The 23698-nt window shown below is 39.8% G+C and overlaps 1 protein-coding gene across 7 annotated transcripts in view; it reads left to right on the forward strand.

The window, feature by feature from the left end:
* Nucleotides 1–18243, forward strand: part of senp6a (SUMO specific peptidase 6a) — a 28819-nt gene extending 10576 nt beyond the window's left edge. For 2 of the 7 annotated variants that reach the window (XM_084377786.1, XM_084377792.1), the window contains 19 exons: nt 1061–1081; nt 2847–2917; nt 4132–4226; nt 5707–6097; nt 8240–8478; nt 8561–8701; nt 9877–9910; nt 10384–10572; nt 12104–12297; nt 13194–13381; nt 14386–14502; nt 14613–14735; nt 14823–14915; nt 15011–15345; nt 16398–16486; nt 16608–16696; nt 16780–16848; nt 17205–17355; nt 17461–18243. In XM_084377786.1, the coding sequence (XP_084233912.1) occupies nt 1061–1081; nt 2847–2917; nt 4132–4226; nt 5707–6097; nt 8240–8478; nt 8561–8701; nt 9877–9910; nt 10384–10572; nt 12104–12297; nt 13194–13381; nt 14386–14502; nt 14613–14735; nt 14823–14915; nt 15011–15345; nt 16398–16486; nt 16608–16696; nt 16780–16848; nt 17205–17355; nt 17461–17697 (2866 nt within the window). In that variant the 3' untranslated portion in view covers nt 17698–18243. The remainder of the gene's footprint in view (nt 1–1060; nt 1082–2846; nt 2918–4131; nt 4227–5706; nt 6098–8239; nt 8479–8560; nt 8702–9876; nt 9911–10383; nt 10573–12103; nt 12298–13193; nt 13382–14385; nt 14503–14612; nt 14736–14822; nt 14916–15010; nt 15346–16397; nt 16487–16607; nt 16697–16779; nt 16849–17204; nt 17356–17460) is intronic. The other 5 variants (XM_084377791.1, XM_084377788.1, XM_084377787.1 and 2 more) reach the window with 5 other exon arrangements.
* Nucleotides 18244–23698: the final 5455 nt, after the last annotated feature.

Consider the following 23698-nt stretch of genomic DNA (forward strand, 5'->3'; position numbering starts at 1 on the left):
TCAAGTTTTGGTACTACTCTTACCATAATGGGAGGATGTAAACGGCAAGTAGGGCTGTATGATACAGCCTGAAATGACCTCTTAAGCATGACTAACTGGGTTAGAACAAGTATTAGAACAAATAGAACAGTCCGGTAAGTTCAGAGGATCACTTTACTGTAATGAGGCCTTTAAAACCGGGAAAGGACAACACTTATGTCACATCATGATATAACAATATGATACTGATGTATTGGATTCACTGAGTTACGTTGTGGACTTTTGTTTACATTTTGGCAAACTGGCCCTATTAAAAGTAAGCAGAATTAGCTATTAGCTGCCTCTTTATCCGTGGGTACATTGTAAGCAGGAGGTGCTTTTAATTGTACTACTGTGATACTGAGGAAATCTTAAAAACGTCAAGATTCTCAAGCAAGTTCTGGAATTAAAAGGAGCATCTTCTTGCCAATGTTTTCCTCGGTGGATTTACGGATGTTCCTGTCAAATAGACACGGGTGATGTTGATATTTTCTGGAAAGCGTGAGTCGCACTGAATCGGAAAACACATGTCTCTGTGTTTGTGATCATGACTCCAGGAATCGGGTTGTTGTACCTTAATCGCTCCTGTGAGCTGTGTGTCTGCTGACTTGTTGTTGAGGGGCCAAAATAAGCCACAATAAGAAACTTCCTGTTGTTCTCAGATTACCAGCATGCACCTGTTCCCTTCACCACGCACAGTATCGTTGCCTTACAGTTTGAAAACATCTGCTTCAGGCGGCAGAAATGTAGGATAGGATGAGACCTTTTTAGTTTGTATATCCTCACTCAGTCAGATTGTTTTCCTCTCAGCGGAGGTTAAACAAGTAAAAACAAAGTATTTTCTTGAATTGGACAAGATCTTCTTTAATGTAGATGAAAGTAGTTTAAATCTCAAGATGTTCTCTGGCTCATTACAGTCATCAGAGTCTGGTTGGTGTAAAGAAAATCACTTAAAGTGAAATGCAGGCTGTAAAAAATTAATTATGGCCGATGAGTTGATTGCATTAGTGAGATGTTTCTCTCTTTGATTTTTATCTTCAAGCAGCCTTGATTTGAAGGAAAGGTAAGACTTCCGGCTGCTTCACTCAGAGTGAATCTTAACAGACTGGATCTCATTTCATGCTTCATTCACGTCCTCGGAACATCGAACGTCTGCAATTTTTTTGTGTGTCAGCAGCGTCTCTGTTTACTGTGATTCTTCATGTCAGTGTGTGGTTTCCGTCAGTGATATATGATATGTTGTTGGTGTAAAATGCAGCTTATGAATGACAGAAGTCAACTGATATTTCGGCCGGGCTTTAATCATGACCATGAATAAAATCAGAGGATTTAGATATAGTACAAAAATAAAATGGAATAAAATAGCCAACAATAATACAAGATTAAAAAAATAATAAAACAGAGGAGACCTGTTGGAAATGAAACGGCTTTAACAAAAGGCTATCTGAGGTTATGCCAAGTCATAATGTAACAAAAAAGAAAAAAACTTTTTCATTATTTCCTTTTGCTACGTCTTGGATGAGGATAAGACCAGACAAAATGAAAATGGTCAAAGAAAACTAGTGAAACATGAAAAGCCTCTCCACTCAGGTTGTTTTCACACTGACTGCAGGTTGTCACGCTCAGTTGAAAAACACTGAAGCGCCTCATAACTGATTCATATCTGTTCCAGCCTCAGTTGGGTCACTCTTTATTATTCAAGCTTCATTAAAAGGTTTAAAAGAACATTTTGTATTGTACACAGAGGTTCTCGTTCTTCTTTGTCATCAGTAGAAAAACACTTTAGAGTGAAAACAGTGAGATGTCGTGTTATTTATCTCTGCAGTCTGGCTGATGATTAGCTGGTCTCAGCTCTGGTTTTATCGTGTTGTGGTGAAACGTCTGAAGCTCCCTGCCTGTGTTCTGTCACTTTACGCCTGTCCAGTGACCTTTGATCCAGATCTGTTGAGTAGGTTAACACTGAAATGCTGCACTGAGATTCATTAGCTGTGTGCATATGTGTTATTGATCCTTTTGTCAGGATGTTAAAGTTTAAGTCTGGTGAAGTTTTATATTTTTCTGTAATCCATGAACTGATCTGGCAGTTCTGCTACTCTGCTAAGCTAACGTTAAGCTGGTTATCTTTTTAGCTGGCCTATTTTTGCTGTTTTTATTCTCTGCGGCTGGATTTAGCTTCTGCCTTATTTATGTGCGATAACAAACTAACAAACCAAGACTTTACTCCACCAAAATGTACATATTTATCAATTTGTTAAACGGTATTGCTTCAGACAAGCAGTCTATAGCTAGCTTTGGCAGGATTTGGCTGTCTTGCTTTAGCTAGCTGTGTAGCAGACTGTTGGGTTTGGTTTAAACCAAACTGCACATTTAACCTGCTGTTTTCTTTGTAAGTGTACATTTCTATGACCTATAAAATCATATATGGCAAAATAAATGTCAACAAGTCAGGTTTGGTCTTTACTACATTTTGATAAGTGCATTTTGGCTTTGTAGGACAGAGATTTTGTATACATTTGTCCATTTAACTTGCAAGGTTAGGGGGAAAAAAATGTTTTCATGTCTGGGGAAACTGTTTCAGACCTGCACAGTTTGTATGGGCCTTGAAAGTCCTTGAAGATTTGTTGATGTGCAACAAACAGTTTGTCCGAGGGAGACAATTCACATAAAATAAAACCTTAAAAGTCATTGGGAACCACTTGTATTTACACTTTTAGCATCGCCTGGCAGTGTGGTTAAAAACCAGGTTCCAGTTGCTGTTGGATCTATATATAAAAACATGTTTCTTGCAGTGACTTCACTGACCACTTTGTCTTTTTATTCTCCTGCAGAAACGACTTCTCCACCACGCAGCAGGCTGTAGAAGTGGACAGCATCGTCCTCACCTGTCCAGAGGACCCAGGTAGAGTTCACAGCTCAGCTAACACATCACACAGGATGTTTTAAAGTCACTCTCAGGCCGGCTTTAGAGAGAAGAGACTGCTGGGGGTGTTGGATGTCGATGGGCACACTGTGTTCCTCCTGCTGGGAGGAAATGACTCGCTCGTGTGTGTGTGTGCATCTGTGATAAAAGTGTGTGTGTGTGAGGATTTGTGTGTGACAGCCAGCAGCATCTGCAGAGCTGCAGATCTGGGCTGAACCTCCTCCCTGCTCCTGCCAGCAGAGGAGGAGATCTCAGGCCTCCCACGTTAATCCTCAAAGCTCCCGGTCGAGGGAGGAGAGCTTCAGAATCACTCGCTCGGCTAATAAAGGCTCTCTAAACGAAACAACTCCCCCGAATACTGACGTGTTTGCAGAAAAAATTGGAATATAAAGGTGACCTCTGAGGGAAACTGCTCCCAGAGCAGTTTTTGTCATCCGCCTGTTCACTCACCGTGTTTACTTTTTATTTTAGAAGAGAAAAATGTGGGTAAAAGGAGACTGTAGTGCCTCACAGAGGTTAAACCAGGAGTGTCGTCTGGTGCTCAAAATAACTATTATTAAACGCTATTATAGACAATGCACAGAGATGTTTACAGTCCTAACCACCAGTCGGTCAACCTTTTAGTGGCTGGCAGGAGAGATCAGCAGAATAACTGTCGTCACTATTAAGTATTTCACTTTTTGAGAAACATTAGTTGTTTCTCTTTTGCTCAGGCCTTTTTTTAATAATGTTTGGCAACTCCCTGACGGAGAGAAGAGAGTGAGAGAGCACAACTTGTACCGGTATATTGATAATGCATAAAACGAGTATTGAAACAGTTTCAGATATTCAGAGTCTATGTGTTAATTAAATTTATACTTTTGACAACATTAATCTGCATCAATCACAGGCGATACGCGAGGGGTTTTTCTGTTGAATCGCTGACTTGAATGGAAATAATCTGGTACATGCACATGACTTTATATACCAATATTTAGCTTGTTTGCTTGTTATCCTCATTCGATTCAAATGCACAATAATTATTCTAAACATCTATTTAAATAACAGATTTAGAGGATTGTGAAACCTTGCTGCTAGTTTTCTGTGATGTTGGTTGGACTGTGTCAATCAGTCATAAGAGTAATCTATTAAAGATGAAATAAATCAATGATTAAGTGATTTTGTTCTTGATTGTTTTGTTGTTTTTCTTTCAGAAGAGGAGACCCTGAACATTAAGCGTCGGGCTCAGCAGAAGAGGAGACCGTTGGAGGACTGCTGTAGTTTTCCTTCACAGGTCAAAGCAGCAGAGGTAAGAGAAAATATTCATCTGTGTCTCCATCGTTACACACGACATGTCCTCTGCTGCTCTACGAGCTCTCTGTCTGTCTGTCTGTCTGTCCTCACTCTCCACTAACACCTCACAGCACTGAGCTTTAATCCAGAGCCTGTAATGCTTCATATTCAGCTGTTCTCAGAGACGGAACATGCCGTGATCAGCCTCTGACCTTTAGAGACACACTGCCACTGTGACTGAAAAGCGTCATTGTTCAAATGGAGATTGTTATGGTAGATTGTCTCACAGTGAAATGAATGTAAAGAGCTGACGTCCAAATGTAGACGCCATTGTGCATGTTATCAACAGGCAAATTACCTCCATGTTTTTATTCTGAAATACAAATGAATGCTTGAAGTAAAAGAACAAAAGTGCAACGTGACAACTTAGTTATGGACACGATCATGTTGGCAATCTGTCAGTACGTTTTCCTACTTCTGTCAGAGTTTAAAGATTGGCTTGATCTGCTCTGCTTTACATTCAAATAATTTGGCATTTAAGCTCAATTACTCAATATTTGTATATGGATCGAATTCCTCTTCCTCTCGAATTCCTCCTCTCATGGTGTTCTGCGGTGTCACTTGTGTACTGATTAGCGTATTCAAAGGCATTCAGAAGTAGTTTTCCTGAAGCAAAACATTTTTATGGGAAAGAAAGAGGAAAGAAAAAGTATATTAGCCCTTAATTAACAATTCATAAAATGTGAAGTGTGTTTTCGACTACGTGAAAAAGCAGATTTAACATCTTTCTTTTTGAAGTTGTATGAATTTAACTTAAACATGAGCCAACATTTGCAATAAAAATAAAAAAATGAAATAAACGTGTTTATTTCGTGTGTGCATGAGTCGATCTTGTGAACAGGAATAGTAATAACAATAATAATACGAATGATAGAACCAATAGATTATTTATCACCATAACTTCAGCCTCTTGTAGCACAAAGTTTTGGTTTTCCAGCACATTTTCTGTTTTGTTCAGCACCTGCTGTGTTTCTATCAGCAGCAGAGATGTTTTCAGTTAGTCAACATCTGGCATTTAGACAGAAGTCTTGTCTGTGAGCCTAAAATGTCAGCCATTACACATTTATAAGACGATTATTAGGGATACACAATGTTGTTTAAAAAAAAAAAAAAAAAGTGTTCCAGCAGTTATTTTGACATAACTCTCGATAAGTGGAAATGATAATTTTTGCATCCCAATTTTTATTTTTATTTAAAAAAAAACAAATTAAAACCCTGTGATGTGACATTTGTTGGGTCTGTATCAAACATGTTGTCTTACACCTGGAGAACAAGCTCTGTAGACCAGGACATCCCTACAGCTCTACAGTACTTCATTATGATGCAGTTTGTCACACAGGTTAAATTAATTGTGCAGCCCTAACAATAATATGTCAGAAGTTTCTTTGTTTCAGCCTGTTGAATAAATTAATCACACAAGTGTTTTTCATTGGCAGCCTCTCCGGCCGCCCATCTACCAGTCAGTGTGTGGGAAGTGCAAGAAGCCGAGCGAGGACAGCAACAAGTGTCAGAGCTGTGGGAACGGTCCGGCTCTGCTGCCCTGTCAGCAGGCCTCGCTGTCGTCCCCGACCCCCAGACCCCCCATCAGATCCCAGCCCTCCCCCGGACCAAACAGCCTGCAACAGAACTTCTACAAACCGGTCACGACCATGAGGGCGCCGCGTGGGGAGACCGTGCCCATACGGATCTCGAGCACCAGGGGAACCCTGCTGCCTCTGAACAACGGCAGAGCCCCTCTGTTAGCCGGGACGTCGAGCTGCTGCGGAGCCAGAAACCCACCTAAAGGGAAGAGGACGACAGCCCAGCAGCACGAGCTCAACGACCCCAGTGAGTTACAAGAACGGAGTGTCAAGATTTCATGTCATGATTATAGTGACCAAAATAAACACGGTCATCAGTGTTATCAGTTGATTGTCTAAAAACGTTCATAAAGCAGATGCACACGCTGGAATCAATTTATGTAACATATTATCCTGTGCAAATAGTAAGAGTAAGTTTGCATTATTGACAAGCTATTAGCTGGTTACAGACAAACCAGGAGCTTTTTTCCCAATTCCAATCCCAATTGTCATCATTATGAATTGAGCTTGAAGTTCATCTAAAAATGAAAAATAAGTCATTATCTATATAAACATAAAATGGTCCTGTGCAGCTCGTCCGGTGTAATGTGTCTAAGTGACCAGGGGCCCTGAAATTGTTATTTACACCCTTTTAATGCTGAAATCTTTCCCTGTAACTGCACTACAGCACGCACTCCGTCTAAAGTGGGTGCACGCGGGCTTGACCACACGTCAAGGGTGTAGATAACGTCTTTTGACATAAATTTGGATCTCAAAGCTTCTGGAGACTTCACCGGACAAGCTGTATGGAGCCATTTGATGTTTTATTGGTTGTTTTTGACGTTGTAAAACAAGTCTCCAGCTACTTCAGTTGTTTAGGAGAATGCTGCAACGCTGTTTTGCCGTGAAGCTCCAGAAATGTTTTATGGACTACGAAACTTCACCTGACTTTCCATCAGCATGGGGGGAGGAGATAATGACTGAGTTTTCATTTGTGGGTGAACTGTTTCTTTAAAGTTAACCTACTTTGCACTATAAATAGCAGCTGATGGTCATTAAGAGGACTCGCAAGATTTGAAGTGTTGCCTCCTTTTGCAGCGATTTTCTTTCTACGTGTTATGCAGACAGGGTGACCAGCTTTAATCAAGTTTCCCTCTCTTACACTCTCACAACCAATAACCAAAATATGAGCACACTTCAGACTTTGTCCTCTGAGAAGGCTGAAAAAGCGCTGTGCCTGCTGGCTGCCTCTGGGAGACTTTTGTTGATGCTGAACAATATTTACTGTGAGTTTTTCAAAGCACAGTAATCAAACACTGATGGTACTGAAATTTGAAACGGTAAAACTAACCATTGGGATTTTTCTGCGCTCTGTTGTAAAACTGTAGCCATTTTATCCCCAATGAGTAAAAAAGAAGAGATGATAACGAAGGGAATATAATGTTGATGTTATTTGTTGCCCAGAGGAGAAAACGTTCTTTAACGAAGCCGACCTGTGATCACCAGAGTCCTCCCTGTTAACACCATCTATGATCCAGGATAAAATAGTGGAAACCTTTAGTAGGGTGAAGGCTGTCCACTCTCAACAGGTCACAGCGACCCCAGACAGAACGCCGCTCTCACAATCACACTGAGCCAGCAGCTCGGAAAAATAAGACCATCACTATCATTAGAACTAAGTGACCGGCTGACAAGTCTCAGGTTAAAGCTGTCTGTAACATCTGTAGCAACAAAGTTCTTCTAGAAGAGACACTCCGTCTTTAAAGGCTGCACAGTGAGTGCCAACAGTTTGTGCTTGGGAACAGAACATTAGCGGATAACTTTGAGGATAAAAGTATGTATGAGGATATTATGAGGATGAAAATAGAAGCTGGGTAGAGAAAAGAGGGAGAAAACTACAGGAATCCTGAGAGGAGAGTGGGAACAAAAACATTGTCTACACCAATTTACGCCAAATTTTTTTAAAGAATACAACATATTGACCATAAACATGTCAAATTTTACAAGTACAGTAGAATGTGACCAATGTAGGCTACTTCTTTGTTGCCGTTGGAGAAAGTCACCAGACTCCCTTTAAAAAAAACAAACATAAGGAGAAACTGTATGAACCTACAAATGTGTAACTATTTGGGCCTACTTTTAAATTCGGCAAACATTATACATGAAGATATTTCTTTCTTTGTGTATAAAACGTATCTGTTTGTTTCAGTTATGTACACATTTTTAAGCCAGGTGTGAATTGACGGGCTTGAAGCTGTTGACTTGTGATTGGATCACTTAGGCTGGATGGTAAAACCAAAAACGGCCTCTTTGAACCAGCAGAACAAAAGCAAAAAAAACAAAATGGGTCAGACAAGAAGTCCCAAACCTACAACCACTCACTACAAACCGTTCTGTGTTTCCTCCCCAGTCGTCCTGTCCAGTGACGACGAGGAGGAGGCCGACAACGCCAGCACAGGAAGTGCCAACAGACTGGACAGCGTCTCTCCTCGACCCGCAGACTCTGCTCACTCCTCGCCGGCGCCATCCGGAGGCCGAGTGGAGGCTGCGGTGAAGAGCGTAGCAGAGCAGGAGGAGCCGAACACGGAATTCTTTGAAGATGTCAACATGAAGATCACGATACCACGGAGAGCCCGGATGAAAGATCAGGTGAGACTCAGCCGACAGGATCAGAACCACAAGCTCTAAATGAACAAGACACAAACATATTTTTCTTTTCTTTAAATTGTAGTTTGGAAATCAGCCTCCAGAGCAGTTTTCACCGAGGACAAAGAAGCCCAAATTCATGCCCAGCAAGTGTGACAGCATTATATTGGAGTGTCGGAGTGTAAGAGTAGGGACTCTGCGCAGGATGGTGACCAAGCCCGTCGTCGTAAGTACTTCATTTGTTTCTGATTTAAATATGGCCACTACACTTTGTTCCAGCACTTTGAACCTCATGGGACCGATAACACAATATAACTCCTGCAGAGTCCTGAGCAAGTTATGGAAAATAAATTGGGTCGTTTTCAAATCTTGCACAATTTTTGTGTCTCTGAAAGTGTTTAGAAAAGTGTGGAAAGTATCCAGTTCTCAGTTTTGTATGCATATGCAATTACATGTTTTGTTTACTGTAAGTTCTCTGCTATATTATACTAAGGGATGCACTAACAAACTCCCTGTTCGTGGCTGATACCGGTAACATAATCAATAATTTAACATTTTATAATTTTATAAAGATGTTCCCTCCTTCTCTGTCTCCTTCTGCTTCTTCCTCTTCTTCTTCTATGTGTTTGTTGGTGGATCAACAACCAAATGTCAAGGTGCAAACAGCTGCCTACAGGGTTTATGAATGCTCCTCGTGCTAGGTCAATTAAAACAATTTGATTTCATATTATCGGCTCTATTTATCGGCTTGAATTTCACAGATACCAATAAAAGCCGATAATGTAAATTTCCCGGTATCGGGCCAATATATATCCTGCATCGGTAATGATGCTTACATGATAATGACTGATTTGGTTACTTCAACATAATATAAACTTTGAGTGTAGTACTGATGCCCACAGAGAAGAAAAACAAATTAGGAATAAAAAATACTCAGCTCCCCTGCTGTTCATGACAACACTTCCTTCAGATGTCTCAAAATTAAAGCATTTTAAGGAAGTGGTGGGATTACGTTCCCTGAACTGCCAGAGGCTTTTATTTTGAAACTGGTTTAAAGACAGGAAGGGTGATTCTGGAGAAAGTCAGTTAATTGTTGAGACCCCCTCCCAGGTCGTTAACTAGCAACACTATTCTAATCCAAAGCATCGGCATTCCACAATCTGAGAATGACACTCAGCAATCAACTATCTTTGTCCAGACTCGTCTTCCTGACCTTTTATAAGTTTAGAATTTTATTGACAGCAAAAATAGCCCTAATCCAAATGGACAGAGTAAATGGGGGGAAACGAGTCATGGAAAGGGCAGAAAACCAGCTAAAATCTTCAAAATCCAGTTCATCTAGGTCTTTGAAAAAGGATTTGGAACGGGAATGATAAATTACTCTTTGTTTCTGTTTTTCAGTTTTCCATCGACCACATCCAGCTGGAGACTGAAGGTATGAACCAGCAGGAATGAATTCAGAAAAATAGAACAGAGTGTGTGCAGAGCTGCTGGATCAGACATCAGTGTCACCGTCTGCATAGTATTCGGGCTGGCTGGCAGAGATTAGTTCAGTCACACCTGTGGCAGCATTTAAAAAATGCACCGAAATACCAGAGAGAAAAATGAATCGGTAGAAGGAGCGGCAAACCAAACTGATCCATGCGGAAGTCTGAAAGAACACCGCAGCAACAAGACATTTTGGGGTTTCTGTTACACTTCATTGCTGGAAAATTGAAATCACATACTTGGCATCACATAGCTTTCACAAATATGCTCACACTTAAATAGAATGAAAACATTTTCACTCGCAGGGAGAAAATAAAGCGTAATATGTTGAAATCAAGTTCTGTCAGGGTCTGTGTTCGATCTGGTGGAGGTTTCTTTTGAATCTTTTCTGAATTTCTTCTGTAAAATGTTTGTCCTCAGGGTCGGAGCGAAACACCATCGAGAAGGTTTGTCTTCAGTCGTCGGAGCTGATCAGCTGCGAGTGGTGCAGCGTCCGCAAACTTCCGGTCTTGTTCTTCCAGACGACTCTGGAGGAGTGCGTCCGCCTGCGCACACAGCTTAACATGTCGAAGGAGGAGGGAGGCCAGTGGTACGACTGCTCCGGGGATCGTAAGTACAAAACTACATATCCATCCCTCTGTACACCTGCAGCAAGTATCATGTTTCCTTCTTGATTAGTGCTAATGGGAACTGAACCCTTTACATCCTGATACTATCAGACAGTAGGGATGGGTATCAATTGTAATTCTCTCTGGGGTGTGCACTGTCATACTTTTTTTTTATTTGAATGAATTAACTGTTGTTGTGATCTACTTTACACAAATGTTGCAGGAAGTGGGCTAAACGGCAAATTTGAACTTTCTTGTAAATTTGGCATTAAGTACAATACATTAAGATTTTTCTTTCCCTGTAAAAAGTGTCAGTTTCTTCGCGGCATCGCTGTAAAAGCCTGTTACTTCTTCGCCGGACTCCCTTTAAAAAACACTCAATTTAGAAACTTGTTGCGTTAGGAGAAACTGTATAAGGGTTTTGAAACCCTGTCTACAACACATTCTTAATTATTTGGACCTACTTCTTTGTTCATCAGGTTACACATGAAGATTTTTTTTCTTTGCATAAAAAAGTTCTAATGATGTCAGTGCAGCCCATATATTTTCATATAGTGGGACGCGCTGCATTTCATGTCAGCTCTTGTTTGTGCCTGCACTGGACAGGCTCCCTCACAGATCTCTGTTCAGGACCAGGAATAGTGAAAATTAATCGTAGACGAATGCCTTAATTTTCTCAATACCGTTAGCAGAACAGATAATGTCGGTGCTCACTGATGCCACGTTCTCCCTAAGTTTAGCCCCGGAGCCCTTTTTTTTGTACCCATCCCTATCAGACAGTTGTGTCTTTTGTAAGTGTATTAATTAATAAAAGCTACATGTAATTGTGTCATATAGAAACATAGCCTCAACTATCAATACTCACAATTTTCTTGATCCTTCTCAATATTTTCTGATCCTAGAACAATCGTGGAAGCTTGTAAAATAGTCTCAAAATAAATTATGGAATGCTCTTAAATGCAAGATGTAAGATCTTAAATGCAGTAAAACAGTGTACTAACCTAAACTTACTACGTTTTATGTTCTGTTTTTGTGCTGCTCACATTATTCTCAGTTGATTCATTCAAAGCTGAGTTAGTTAAATATATTCATCCCTTCTGCCTGACTGAACATAAACTGGACTTGATGTCCTGTGTGGTTAATGTCCTGCTCTCGTTGTTCATTTTCTGCCAACTGCAGTTCACAGTCCTAATTAGCTGCAGTACATCCAAGCAGAAACGTTTTCTGAAAATGGTTGAATAAAATACGATACAATATGTATGTAGAGAGATTAGAGATATGGCAAGGAAATGCAGGCAAACTCAATTCCACTGGAGTGTCACAACAAAGAGTTTGAATATCAATAAAAATGAGAGATTCCTGTGCTTGCTTTTTTGATAAATTTGTAAAAAATGTATCTGTGCTTTACGTGTTGTTATATTAAGAATTTATTGCCAAAAAAGTGCACTTAATGCATTTTAGTTTAAAGCTGTAACACAATAAAACGTGTGTCCAACTGAATGAGTCTAACTAAAAACAATTTGTGCCGTCAGAGTCGGACGAGAAGTACATCGTTCTGATCTTCGAGAACGGCCTGGCGATGAAGGAGCAGATGATCCTGGAGGACATCCTGGGTGAGATCGGCAGGAACAACAACCTCAGCAACTTCCCCGCCAAGCTGCCTTTCGAAGAGGCCAACATCCGACTGGTCAACTACAATAAGGCTTCCAAACAGAAGGAGGACAAGGTGAGCCTGGAAACGCACATCATGAGGTCTGGAACCAATGATTCGATTAATCTAAAAAATATTTTTCAATTAACTGTTTAGTGTCTCAGTATCACAATTTCTGAGAGCCCAAGATGATGTCTTCAAATGTCATGTTTGGTTATCGAATAGTCTAAAACTCAAAAATATTCCGAAACTGTCTGGATCCAGACAGTGTTTTTTAATTCTGCTTGAGAAATGACTTGAATAATCAGTTGATCATAACAGTCTTCAACAGTTTTTAATATTCTGTCAGTTAATTCATCGACAGGTTTTTTTCAAATGATTTGCTATTGTCACTTGTGTGTGATTACACTGCTAATACTCATTTAGCAGTAAGATCAAAAGATTTTTGGGGAAAACTGAAGCCAAAAATCGCTGAATTTTCATCGGCTACATTATTTATTTTAACAAAATTGCAAGTCATAGTGTAAAACAAAAAAATAAACTGTTAAAACTGTTACCATTACAAATACATGTTGATAATCATAGGTCTTAATAAAAGTTCCAAAAAGTGCAAAAATACAGAGTTTGAGAATTCTTATGATAGTCTAGAGTCTGTAAGAAAAGCTTCGTACTGGTACTATCATACTGTGCAATCTAGGGAGCTTTGTTGGGGTAATGGTGATATCTGAGAGGACATGCTTCAGGGAAAGAAAGCTCTTGTTGCCATAGTTGCACCAAAGTGCAACTTATATAGTCTCCCAGCTGACTTATTGCAGCCAGCTGAGGGAGAACATCACAGATGCACCCAATAGCTTCTGATGACCTGTGACCTAGATCTTGAGAAATCCCTGTTCACATCAGGACCTTGGGGAATCCCTGATCTGTCCATAACAATTTCCTTCCTCCTCACCAACACCTGTCCCTCTCTGCAGGGGAAGCCCATACAAACCCCTCCAAAAATCACCCACGTCTCCCCTGTCACCAAGGTAACACAGGTCACCCCGGTCACCATGCCCGTACGCACACGGATGGCGACCCGGCAGCAGACCAGCACCTACTTTGAAGATGACGACGAGGACATGACCGACCTCCAGCCCACGTTCTCGGGACCAATCATCAAGTGAGTGACTCTTCTGTCACCTGGGAAAATTAAACTTTTACATGTAATTTTGCTTTACTTTTAATTTTTGTCATGTTTTTATGTAATATGTTGGATTTTTCTTTAACAAGAAGTAGCTTAATGTGTGAAGTGTTAAAGGTCATCTGAAATGGTGGATTGTATGGAAGCCAAGCTTGCAAATTTATTTTTGTTGTCTTGAGATATTGTGACGGTCACCTGTTATCAGGAGAAAACAAATGGTCATTCCTTCTTGTTACTTTATGGAGGATATTTTTGGTAAAAATTCAAATTAAACTGCTGTCCATGAGGAACCTTTGAGCCATAGCTGTTTAAAACCCTCCATCCAGCCTTTGAGTCATGCCTCCTCATATATAGCTTAAAAAGCCAAATGGAATATGCAAAATGAAAAATGACAAAAGACAAAATGTGAAAATGTGAAATGTCAATTGCCAAAGATTATAGTATTTTAGCTTAGTAGTATAGTATTTTTTCTGTTTCATATTGATGTTTCCCTTTTTGTATTTCTGTTTCAATTTTCTATTTCATCTTTACAATTTAAGCTTAGTTTCATTTTAGGTTTTGCCTGATTTTCAAATTATCATTTTACAATTTTTTTTTTCCTTTTTAAGTTTAATCTTTGTAATTTAATTCCTTTTAATTGTCTGTTTGGACACCAATGAACAAACATATCCTCCACAGAAACTTCACAATGGAGTTACTGTACTTTTCAGTTTTGAATCCTCCAACAGGCTTAAATCAGGTGTGATCAAATGAACCAGACACTCATTTTGTTAATTAACAAGAGTTCATTAACAAAATAATTAAATCTTGTTTTTGCGATCATGGCATTAAAAAAATAAAATCACTTTGGCTGGGCTTCCACAGAATCGTCTCCGGCAGCTGCAACCAAGATAAAACATGCCACCCCATCTAGTGGACATTAGCGGTAATGATATTGATGTTACAGACTCAGTGTAACGGTGTTGTCGGTGTTTGTCTTCCAGATTAATGGTGTACCCTCCTCCTCCAGCCAAAGGTGGCATATCAGTCACTAATGAAGACCTCCACTGCCTTAACGATGGAGAATTTCTAAACGACGTTATCATAGATTTTTATTTAAAGTTAGTATTTCCATAATTTCTCAATGGTTTCATCACATGACAAAGATTTTTATTCTCTCTGATTCAGTCTTCATACTTAAATGAGACCTTTCATTGTCTTTCTATATCAGATATTTAGTTTTAGAGAAATTGAAAAAAGAAGATGCACAAAGAATCCACGTGTTCAGCTCGTTCTTCTACAAGAGGCTAAACCAGAGAGAGCGCAGGAACGTCCCAGACACAACGAACCTGCCGTGAGTCTCAACAGGATGTTGTTACATCATATTATCTTCAGATGACTTTGATACTAAGAGCTTTAATCTTTGGTTTTGAATCTCCAGAATCCAGAAAAGGAAGCACAACAGGGTGAAGACGTGGACTCGGCACGTGGATCTCTTCCAGAAGGACTTCATTTTTGTTCCCATTAACGAGTCGTGAGTCTCCAGATTAAATTTTTTACAGATCGCTGAACTTGATTTTTGTTCTTTCACTTCAGTTCTGTAACTGGTTTGAACTCTCGTCTTGTCAGAGCTCACTGGTACTTGGCCGTCATCTGCTTCCCGGGTCTTAAAGGTCCGGTGTACGAGCAGAACCCGCTGTGCCGGCTTCCAGCCTCCACCTCGGCTGCAGATCCCCCGTCAGAGAGCATCCCCGACCACTGTCGTCCTCTGTCTCCGGACAGGGACGGGCTGGACAGCTCCTCGGACGACCCATCCCCCGGCGTGCCTGAGGCCTTCACAGAGGGACAGACCAACGGTGACCTCGCCAAGGAGAACGCAGCCTTCACAGAGGCGGGGCAAGAGCCTTCCAACACCTCTGCGGTGTCGGGCAACGGGCACGCTGAAGGAGAGCCACAGTATACAAGTGAGTCACTGAGGTTTAGTGTACTGAGACCTTTTAACTTTTACAGTTTGGACCAGTTGATATATTCATATTATGTTCAGTGCATAACAACAACAGCATGGAACAACTGAAGCTGCAACCCAGATTGTGACACGATAATTGCAGGATGTTTGCAGGAAACAAGTGATTTAGTTGTTTTGAGCATATTTTTCCTGTAAATATTGCATCAGAGATGAGCTAGAAACTTTTTTTTATACAGTTCTGTCTGTATTTTGTTTTTTTATTTAATTTTTAACAATCATACATACCTATTAAGATTCTCTTTTGCCTAATTCAGTGTTTTCTTCTCCCTGATGTTTGGTCTGTTGGATCTTTGATTGTTTTAACTGTGTACCTTTTTGTAAAGGCTGTTTAGCAGAGTGAAGGCTCTGTGAATATAGCTTATTTTCAGGTTTCACAGTTCCCTCATCTTCTGAGATTTATAGGTTTATAGAGGTGTATATCTTATATTAAAATCTAAACTTTGACAATAACAATTTCATGTAGTGTTCTTTACAGTGATAAATAAAATGCTGAGATAAAAGCCTACTTTATGTTTTTTTTTAAGAAGGTTTTCTGCACTCCTTAAAATCAAGAAGGGCTTGCTATCACACAGGAAGCTTTGGAGACCCCTAGTGAGGGTCTGGTTGGGAACCAGCGGATTAGAGAACCAACTAAGTGTCTGTAGCATTTAGTATCAAAATTACCAATTTCTAAAAGCTGACAACAGTTGTCTGGTCTGATTTATCATCCCGCTTTGTTACTGTGAGATCAGACAAATCCTAATTTAAATCCAAAATGTTCCCTTATTTCGACTCGACTAGCAAATGAGTTTTTTCAGTCTTTTCCCTTCACTGCTCATCTCAGGAGAGTCAGTGTTCTGTCCTCCACCCAATAACTGATTTTGGACTCAAATCCAATTCCAAGAAGCATTAAAATGTTTAAAAATATCACATTTACTTTTAGACATGCAGATAAGCACTGATAAAAACATTTTATGAAACAGATTGTTGATGTTTTTGTTTGATTTTCAGGTGAATTGCACAGAATCAGTGTTTGCTACGGTTCAGGAAAAGGAGACGAGGACACGTTCACCTTCTCTGATGACCAAAGCTCCGGTCAGGTACTCGACCCTTGTCTTGTTTGCTCCAACTCATTTAGTGTCTCTCATCTGTCCATTAATGAGTTGTTCGTCATAAGTAAGAAATAATAGTGATTAAAGTTAGTGACTGTTTCTTCTGCAGGATGACTGCAGTGAGGACGGCACTCTGGCTGATGACACGCTCACGTCTGAGGCCTCCGCTTTGGCCTCCAAACAAAACCTCTGCAGACAGTAAGTCGATGCGCTTCTGCCTCTTCACCTGCAGGTGGCACCGCTGCTGTACTCACAGGGTTTTTTTTCTTCTTCTGCTTCAGGCCTTGTATCCTCATCATGGACTCCCTGCGAGGTCCCGCCCGGTCGACTGTGGTGAAAACTCTGAGAGAGTGAGTGTCTGCTGCTGCACCTGATAGATTTACAAATACAGAAGTACTGTACAGAAGATATTGGAGGTTTTTTTTGTACATTTTCTTCTGATTTGATGGAGCAGTGCTTCCCAACCCTTTTGATTTCTCCCCATAAAACAAAGCAAAGTCATTGTGTCGCCCCTCCCAAACAGTTTCTTTAAAAATGATTAGCATAAATCAACAACAAAATGTCAGTTTAGTTCAAAGCCCTCTCGAAATTTCTGGCTTTTAGTTTTTGATGGATTATTTGACTCTTGAAATGGGAGTTAAACCCATATGACAAGTTAATTTTAAATGGTAAGTGGTAACTGAGACGGAGTGTGCGTTTGTTTTAGGTACCTGGAGGTGGAGTGGGAGGTGCGTAAAGGGACTCAGAGGAGTTTCGGGAAGGATGTGATGAAGGGCTCCAGCCCACGTGTGCCTCAGCAGGATAACTTCAGCGACTGTGGAGTTTACATCCTGCAGTATGTGGAGAGCTTCTTCGAGGTAAGACGACCGACTTTAAACTCGTCGTTCTCGTGTTGCTTAAACATCGACCGTCTCTAAAACTCCAAGATCTGTTTTATTCACAATAAATTTCTCTTCAAACAGAATCCGATTCCCAGTTTCCACCTGCCGGTCAACCTGTCCGAATGGTTCCCTCAGCAGCGAATGAAGACGAAGCGTGAGGAGATCAAGGAGCTCATCCTGAAGATCCAGGAGTACCAAGAACTGGAAAAGAAGGAGCCTGACCAGGTCGAGGCTCCGCCTGGCTCTCCTGAAGAGCCCGAGATCGAAGAGACTTCTGGGTCGACAGACCGGCCGCCAAACCTTCCCATCAGCCCCTGAAACAACCCCACCCTCCTCCTCCTCCTCCTCCTCCTCCTCCTCGCCGTCACTCCCAGGCCCAGCGGGGGGGGGCCGAGCCTGATTGTACGCTGCTGGTTTCACTTCAACATGTCTGAAACGACCCTGAACTCCCTCCATTAACCACAGACATCAGACACACCTTTAAATTTGTATGAAATAAAACATGACCTGTAAATATGCTGGAGTTTCTCCGCTGCCTTTGTAATTTACTGTTTTATGACTCAGTCATAAAGTGGCCCGTTAAGTTATGTTTTCATAGATGTTCTCCTCTCCAGGAGGATCTGTGCAGAAGATACTGTTGCGCTCTTGCATCATTATTTTTTATGCTTTCTAGTTGTGTAGAAGAAGACAGAAGATATAAAAAACTTAGAGGAAGTTGCTGTTATTTGTTAACGATCCACAAAAAAGACCTGTTTTCTGAAAGTTGACTTCCAGTTCACGAGTCACATAGTTCAGTGCTTGTTGTGTCTCTTCGATGTGGAGTGGATGAATTTTCAGCATTAAAACGATTCAGATGCAAGAGCACTTCCTTTGCCGTAACTCTTTATTTGTTCTGTGTGCCATCAGAAAATTTTCAACAGGAATAGGACTGTGAGTCTTGAATGCCTTCAAGGTCCTGAGATGGACAAGCGTGCAATATGAATGGACAAGGTGAAATATGTAAGAATTGGCTACCTGTCAAGTTCATACTCCAAACCAATAGGTAGCAGTATATCCCCAGAGTAATTGCTTACTGCTGCTAACTGTAGCTGCTAGTGGTTCAGACTGGGAGTTTTGATGTTCAGACCGCTAGCACAGGAGCTTTGGACCATGACGGGCCGGGGATAGCTAGTTAGCATGCCTTAGTAGGTATCTCTGCAACACAGTACATAGACATGATAATGTCAATTTATGCACAATCTGTGGTTAATTTTAATTAATTTTGACTTGTCAGCTAAAATTCTCACGTGTCCTGAAGGATGGAAAACTAATTTCCATGAATGATTTTTTTTTTTTTAAAAAAAGGACATGCTTCACAAATCACATACACTGTGTAGTTTCACACAATTTCATTCACTGGGGCCTGGTGCTCGTCATTAACTTAGGTGCAGCTAAAGGTTTAAAGGGTAACTCCACCAATTTTAACATTAACGTCTGTTTCTAGGTCTTGGGGAGTACTACTGCATACATGTATGTGAACAAAGTAGTATAAAGCCTCTTTGTGGCTCCAGAGGAAGCTGTGTGTTATCTGATAAATTGCCTCCAGAGATGTCACTCAGTGACTAAGTTGCATTGTGGGTATTAGTCTCTCATTGCACTCCTATAACACAGTTGGACTTATTAAAAGAATGATCAAAATCGTTCCAGCACAAGCAGAGATATCACCTTTATGATACCATACATTATTTTTCTCTTTCAAAACCTGGTGCCTACATTACCCACAATGAAATGTAGCCACTGAGTGACATCACTGGAGGCAATTTATCAGATTGCATGCTGCTCCCTCTGGAGCCACACACTGTAATGTGTCTGTAACAAACCATCTTGTTGCTGTGAGCTCAGAAGCTGCAGTTTAAACTGAACCTGTGGCGACTTTCTCCTGTCGAAATGACCTAACTGTCACTAAAGGTTCTGCAAACACACTTCAAGACATATTGAAGGTCAATTCTACAGCTCACATTTTTTTAAATTTTTTTTTATTTTAAATGTGGCGGAGCAGAAGAATGAAGTATCAGGAAATAATCAATTAAAGATACTGAAAACTGTTCATGGGCGTAGTACTTGCGTAAATGTATTTAGTTACATTCCATCACTGATAAAAATTACAGTGAGCTGCTGTTTCAGGAAATGACTGAACCTTGTTTGTAAGGTGTTTTTTAAAGATCAAGCAGGAACCAATGGTCAGAAAGTATGAAGAGATGGACTGACACACTGTTGGCTTTGGTCTTTGTTGACAAAAAGAAAAATCTAGAATATATAGATTTGGAATGTGTCCCTAAAAATCAAAAAAAGTTTGGATTTGAGCCACTCTCTGTACGTTGAACATTAATATCTCACATCACAGGCGGTGTTTTCAAGTAGAAGACTTGTCTCCTGCTCTCTCAGGTGGTTTATGATGAAATGCTGCTCTCAGCTTTCAGTCTGGTGTTCAGTGTATTATCCTGCAGACAGACAGGACTTACCCGGTGTTATGTTACTAGACACTAAAACATTCATGAGTCTTGAATCGTATTTTGTCAGCCCACTTACAAACTCATTAAGAGTCTGATATTAGAGTATGAATAAAATATAAATGAGTTGCTGGGAGTAATGATCGGTGACATGTTTATGTCCAACAGTGATTCAGTCTGACAAAATAACATGAACTCAAGGTCCACACACTGGATGGAGTTAGTTTAGACTCAATGAAGATATTTTTAACCACAATGAAATGGTGATTAATCTGAGGCAAACCCCATCTGCTGAGGAGGATTATGTGATATGAACAAAAGCTCCAGAACGGCCACTAAATGGATCTTGCGGTGAGATTGTTTTGTCGCCTGCCAAATCCAAACTCAAGAAAGAATTTTTAATCTCAATATTTAAGCCACCATGAAATAGATGTCCTTAAAGGAAAAATTCACCCCAAAATCAAAGATACATACTTTTCTACAATTACAAGTGTTAAACCTACAATATGCAACTTCTGCCACTAGGGGGCTCTCTGTGAAAACAAAACAAAGCTGCTCAGCTGCTTCGAGCTGGCTAGAGAATCTGGATACAGACGGGAGGAGAGCCAAGAGATGACTTTTTAACTTTTCCGATTAAAAAGTGGATTTATCTTCTCCATTTTCAGGTGTTTATGTTCTGTTACGTTAATGTTGACCTCCAACTGGAGCTGGAGAGAACCAGACTCTGGTGAGTGCTGAGTTCAGTCAGAGTTGTCCTGAATTTAAACACATCTCGGTGTGTGCCTTTGCTCGCTTACCTTAGCCTACAGCTAGTGTACAGTAAAGCAAACTGGCTGTTTGGCGCAGATAAACACTGCATGAGTAACGCAAATAAACACAAGTGTTCCTCCTGTCGAACTCGCTTCACTGGTGGTGAACACATCATTAAACAACCTTCACTGCTGATGAAAAACTATCTGAAGGGGCTCAGTCACAAATGTTCACAGACGAGGTCATCTTTCAAGGTTTTATTCATATTAAGTTTAGTCTCTTGCACTATTCTGGAAGTAGCGACAGGCCACTAAATGAAATGCACCTTCTGGCTCTGGTTTGAACATTGTTGGAAACATCTGGGATCATGTAAGAACACAACTCAACAAAATATGTAACAAATGTGTATTCATTTTGAGATATTTTAATGCAGAATTTCTACATATTATCTTTAACTGCACAATAAGGTTATATTGTTGGGCTGGACTTTTAATGAATCCAGTGAGACATTTCAGTTGAAACCACAAATAAAATGTCATATTTGCAGTAGAGAGAAAGTCTGATCATTGGGATCCATCCATGAGTTTCTTACAAAAATATAAATGACAGTCCATCTGTTCCTTGTGGAGATATTTCAGTCCAGAGTGGATAACCAACCCACCAACAGGCCGTCCATTATCATCCATTTTCATGCTGAAACTAACATTTTCATTTGTCCTTCTGCTCAGAGTGGACTCCAGTTTAAGGATGAGGAAAGCAAATTCCTCAAACATGCCAATGTGCAGCTTTGACACTAGTAAAAAAAAGTTCTGTGTATGAAGGATTTACAAATACCCTTAAACGAATGATGTTTAAAATGATCCCAGACAAATTAAAGTAAAACATGGATGAAGGCACTTTAATTGAGCCTAAATGAGGGTATGAACAAGAGTTATGTGTCCAATAATACACCGTGGTGGATTATCATACCAAACAAAACTCTTGTTTGACCCTTGTACTATTATTGGTTTTTGACATGAAAATGAATAAATCATTAATTTAGAGATTAATGTGATTATTTCAGTAGTCTGCAGTGACGGGCCGTGAGCGCAGCAGCAGCAGACAGAGATTAGCACCATTGTTGTCGTCTTTGACATTATCCCTGTTAATCCCCAACCTCCCTGAAGGTATTACTGCTCAATGTCACATATGCGCACAGAGTTTGTGAAGCCGTGGAGATAATAACTTCACTGGAGAGCTGCTTCACAAGAGAAACATCAACAGAGCAACAGGTTCTGCTGGTGGAACACTGTTCCACTCAGTATGGTCAGTTTAAAAACAAATGAACCAGAGATATCACCTTTTTTATCCCACACATTCTTCTTTCTAACCGTAAGCTGGTGCCTACATTACCCACAATGCAACTTAGTTACTGATCGATATCACTGGAGGCAACTTATAAGATAACATGCAGCTTCCTCTGGTTTTTTGTTTATGAGTTTAGATTTGGGAATATAAAATTTGGTCAAAATAATAAGATAATCGATCACAGAGAACTGTGAACACAGATATCTCTCATATTCAGTCAATACAAACAATTTGAAAATCAGTGAAAAGGGAGGGTGAATATGTGTTTACTCCACAACTGTAACAGTGTTTGGGCAAGACTAAAATAATTGCACCAGCGTTTCTTTCAACTCTCCAAAAATGTACAACCTATATCAATATCTGTCTTCAGTTTCTGCAAATAATACTTAGTTGGATGAAACCTGTGAATTGTTTTAAAGGATGTCTCTTTTATTTTGTTAGTTAAAAAAAACGTGTGTGGCATTAGCCAATTTTTTCCCAAACAAGTCGCTGCAACAAATGTGGACCAGTGTGATGTCTTGTTGAAAAAAATGATGGATTGCTTCATTCTTGTTCTTAGTTTGCCATGAAGAACAACCAATAGTTGTTTCTGTTACCTACAGTGGTATAGGGTGATTGCCACTTCCCTTAAGACCTTTGAAAAGTTAAATGACACCCAAGGATACAGTAAGTCCTTTGGTGATGCAGGGATACCTAATAACACAATTATTAAGTTGGCCTTGCTAGTTAAATAACTGACTTAACAATAAAATGTCATTGTTGAACCACTGTTGACAGAAAATCAATTTGTTTGTTTTGCTTTTGTTTTTTACAAAATATATCTGCTTTTTGGAGCTGGCTGCGTATATCAAACAATACATTTTTTCTACATCCAAATTTATTCACAAAGAAGCTGTTAAAACATGTGACCTTTGTAAGCTTTACAAGATATTTATTTGAATCCTTTTTATTTTTTATTTTGATTTCTGCAACCTTTGGTCCGACCAGGTGTGTTTGTGATTGCAGACTCAGGTGATATATAGAAGTGTTGCTTATCTGCTGTATATCTGTTTGAATAAAGTTTTTTTTTTAAATGCAGCCACAAAAGAATTGATACTACTTTTATTCACATATACAGAAGTAAAAAATGTGCTCTTTTTGGCTGTGATGCAGCACGTAATCTGCATCAAGTGTTGATGAAGGTCCTCAGTCATCCAGGCCATGGTCATGGTCGACTGGAAACTAAAACATGTCCAGTTGCCTACAAAATAAAACTTAGAATAAAGCTATCAAATAAATGAAGTGGAGTTACAGTAAATGTACAATATCTGCCTACAAAATGTGGTACATTGGAAGTATAAAGATGCAAAATTGAATACTCAAGTTAATTACAAGTACCTCAGTACAGTAATTGAGTAAATCAACCAATCAGTACAATTTGATCACTTTTGTTGCTGTTTTTATACCTTTTGCTTTATTGCTATTTATATTATGTTTAAACTTACTGTCTTTGCACAGCCTCATGTACACACATCCATAAGAAGATATGTCCCAGTTGTCCATATTTTTATTCTGTTTACTCTGTTTTTGTTTTTCTTTCTTTATTATTGTATTATTATTATTACTATTATTATTTATCATCATATCATTTTACATTTACATTTACATTTACATTAGGGCATTTAGCATTTTATTACATACATGTTATTTAGCATTTCTGTAGTGGAGTCTCTATGCACACAAGTGTACAACCA

The sequence above is a fragment of the Pagrus pagrus genome (genome assembly GCF_965226575.1).
Source record: "Pagrus pagrus genome assembly, chromosome: 16".
NCBI lineage: Eukaryota > Metazoa > Chordata > Actinopteri > Spariformes > Sparidae > Pagrus > Pagrus pagrus.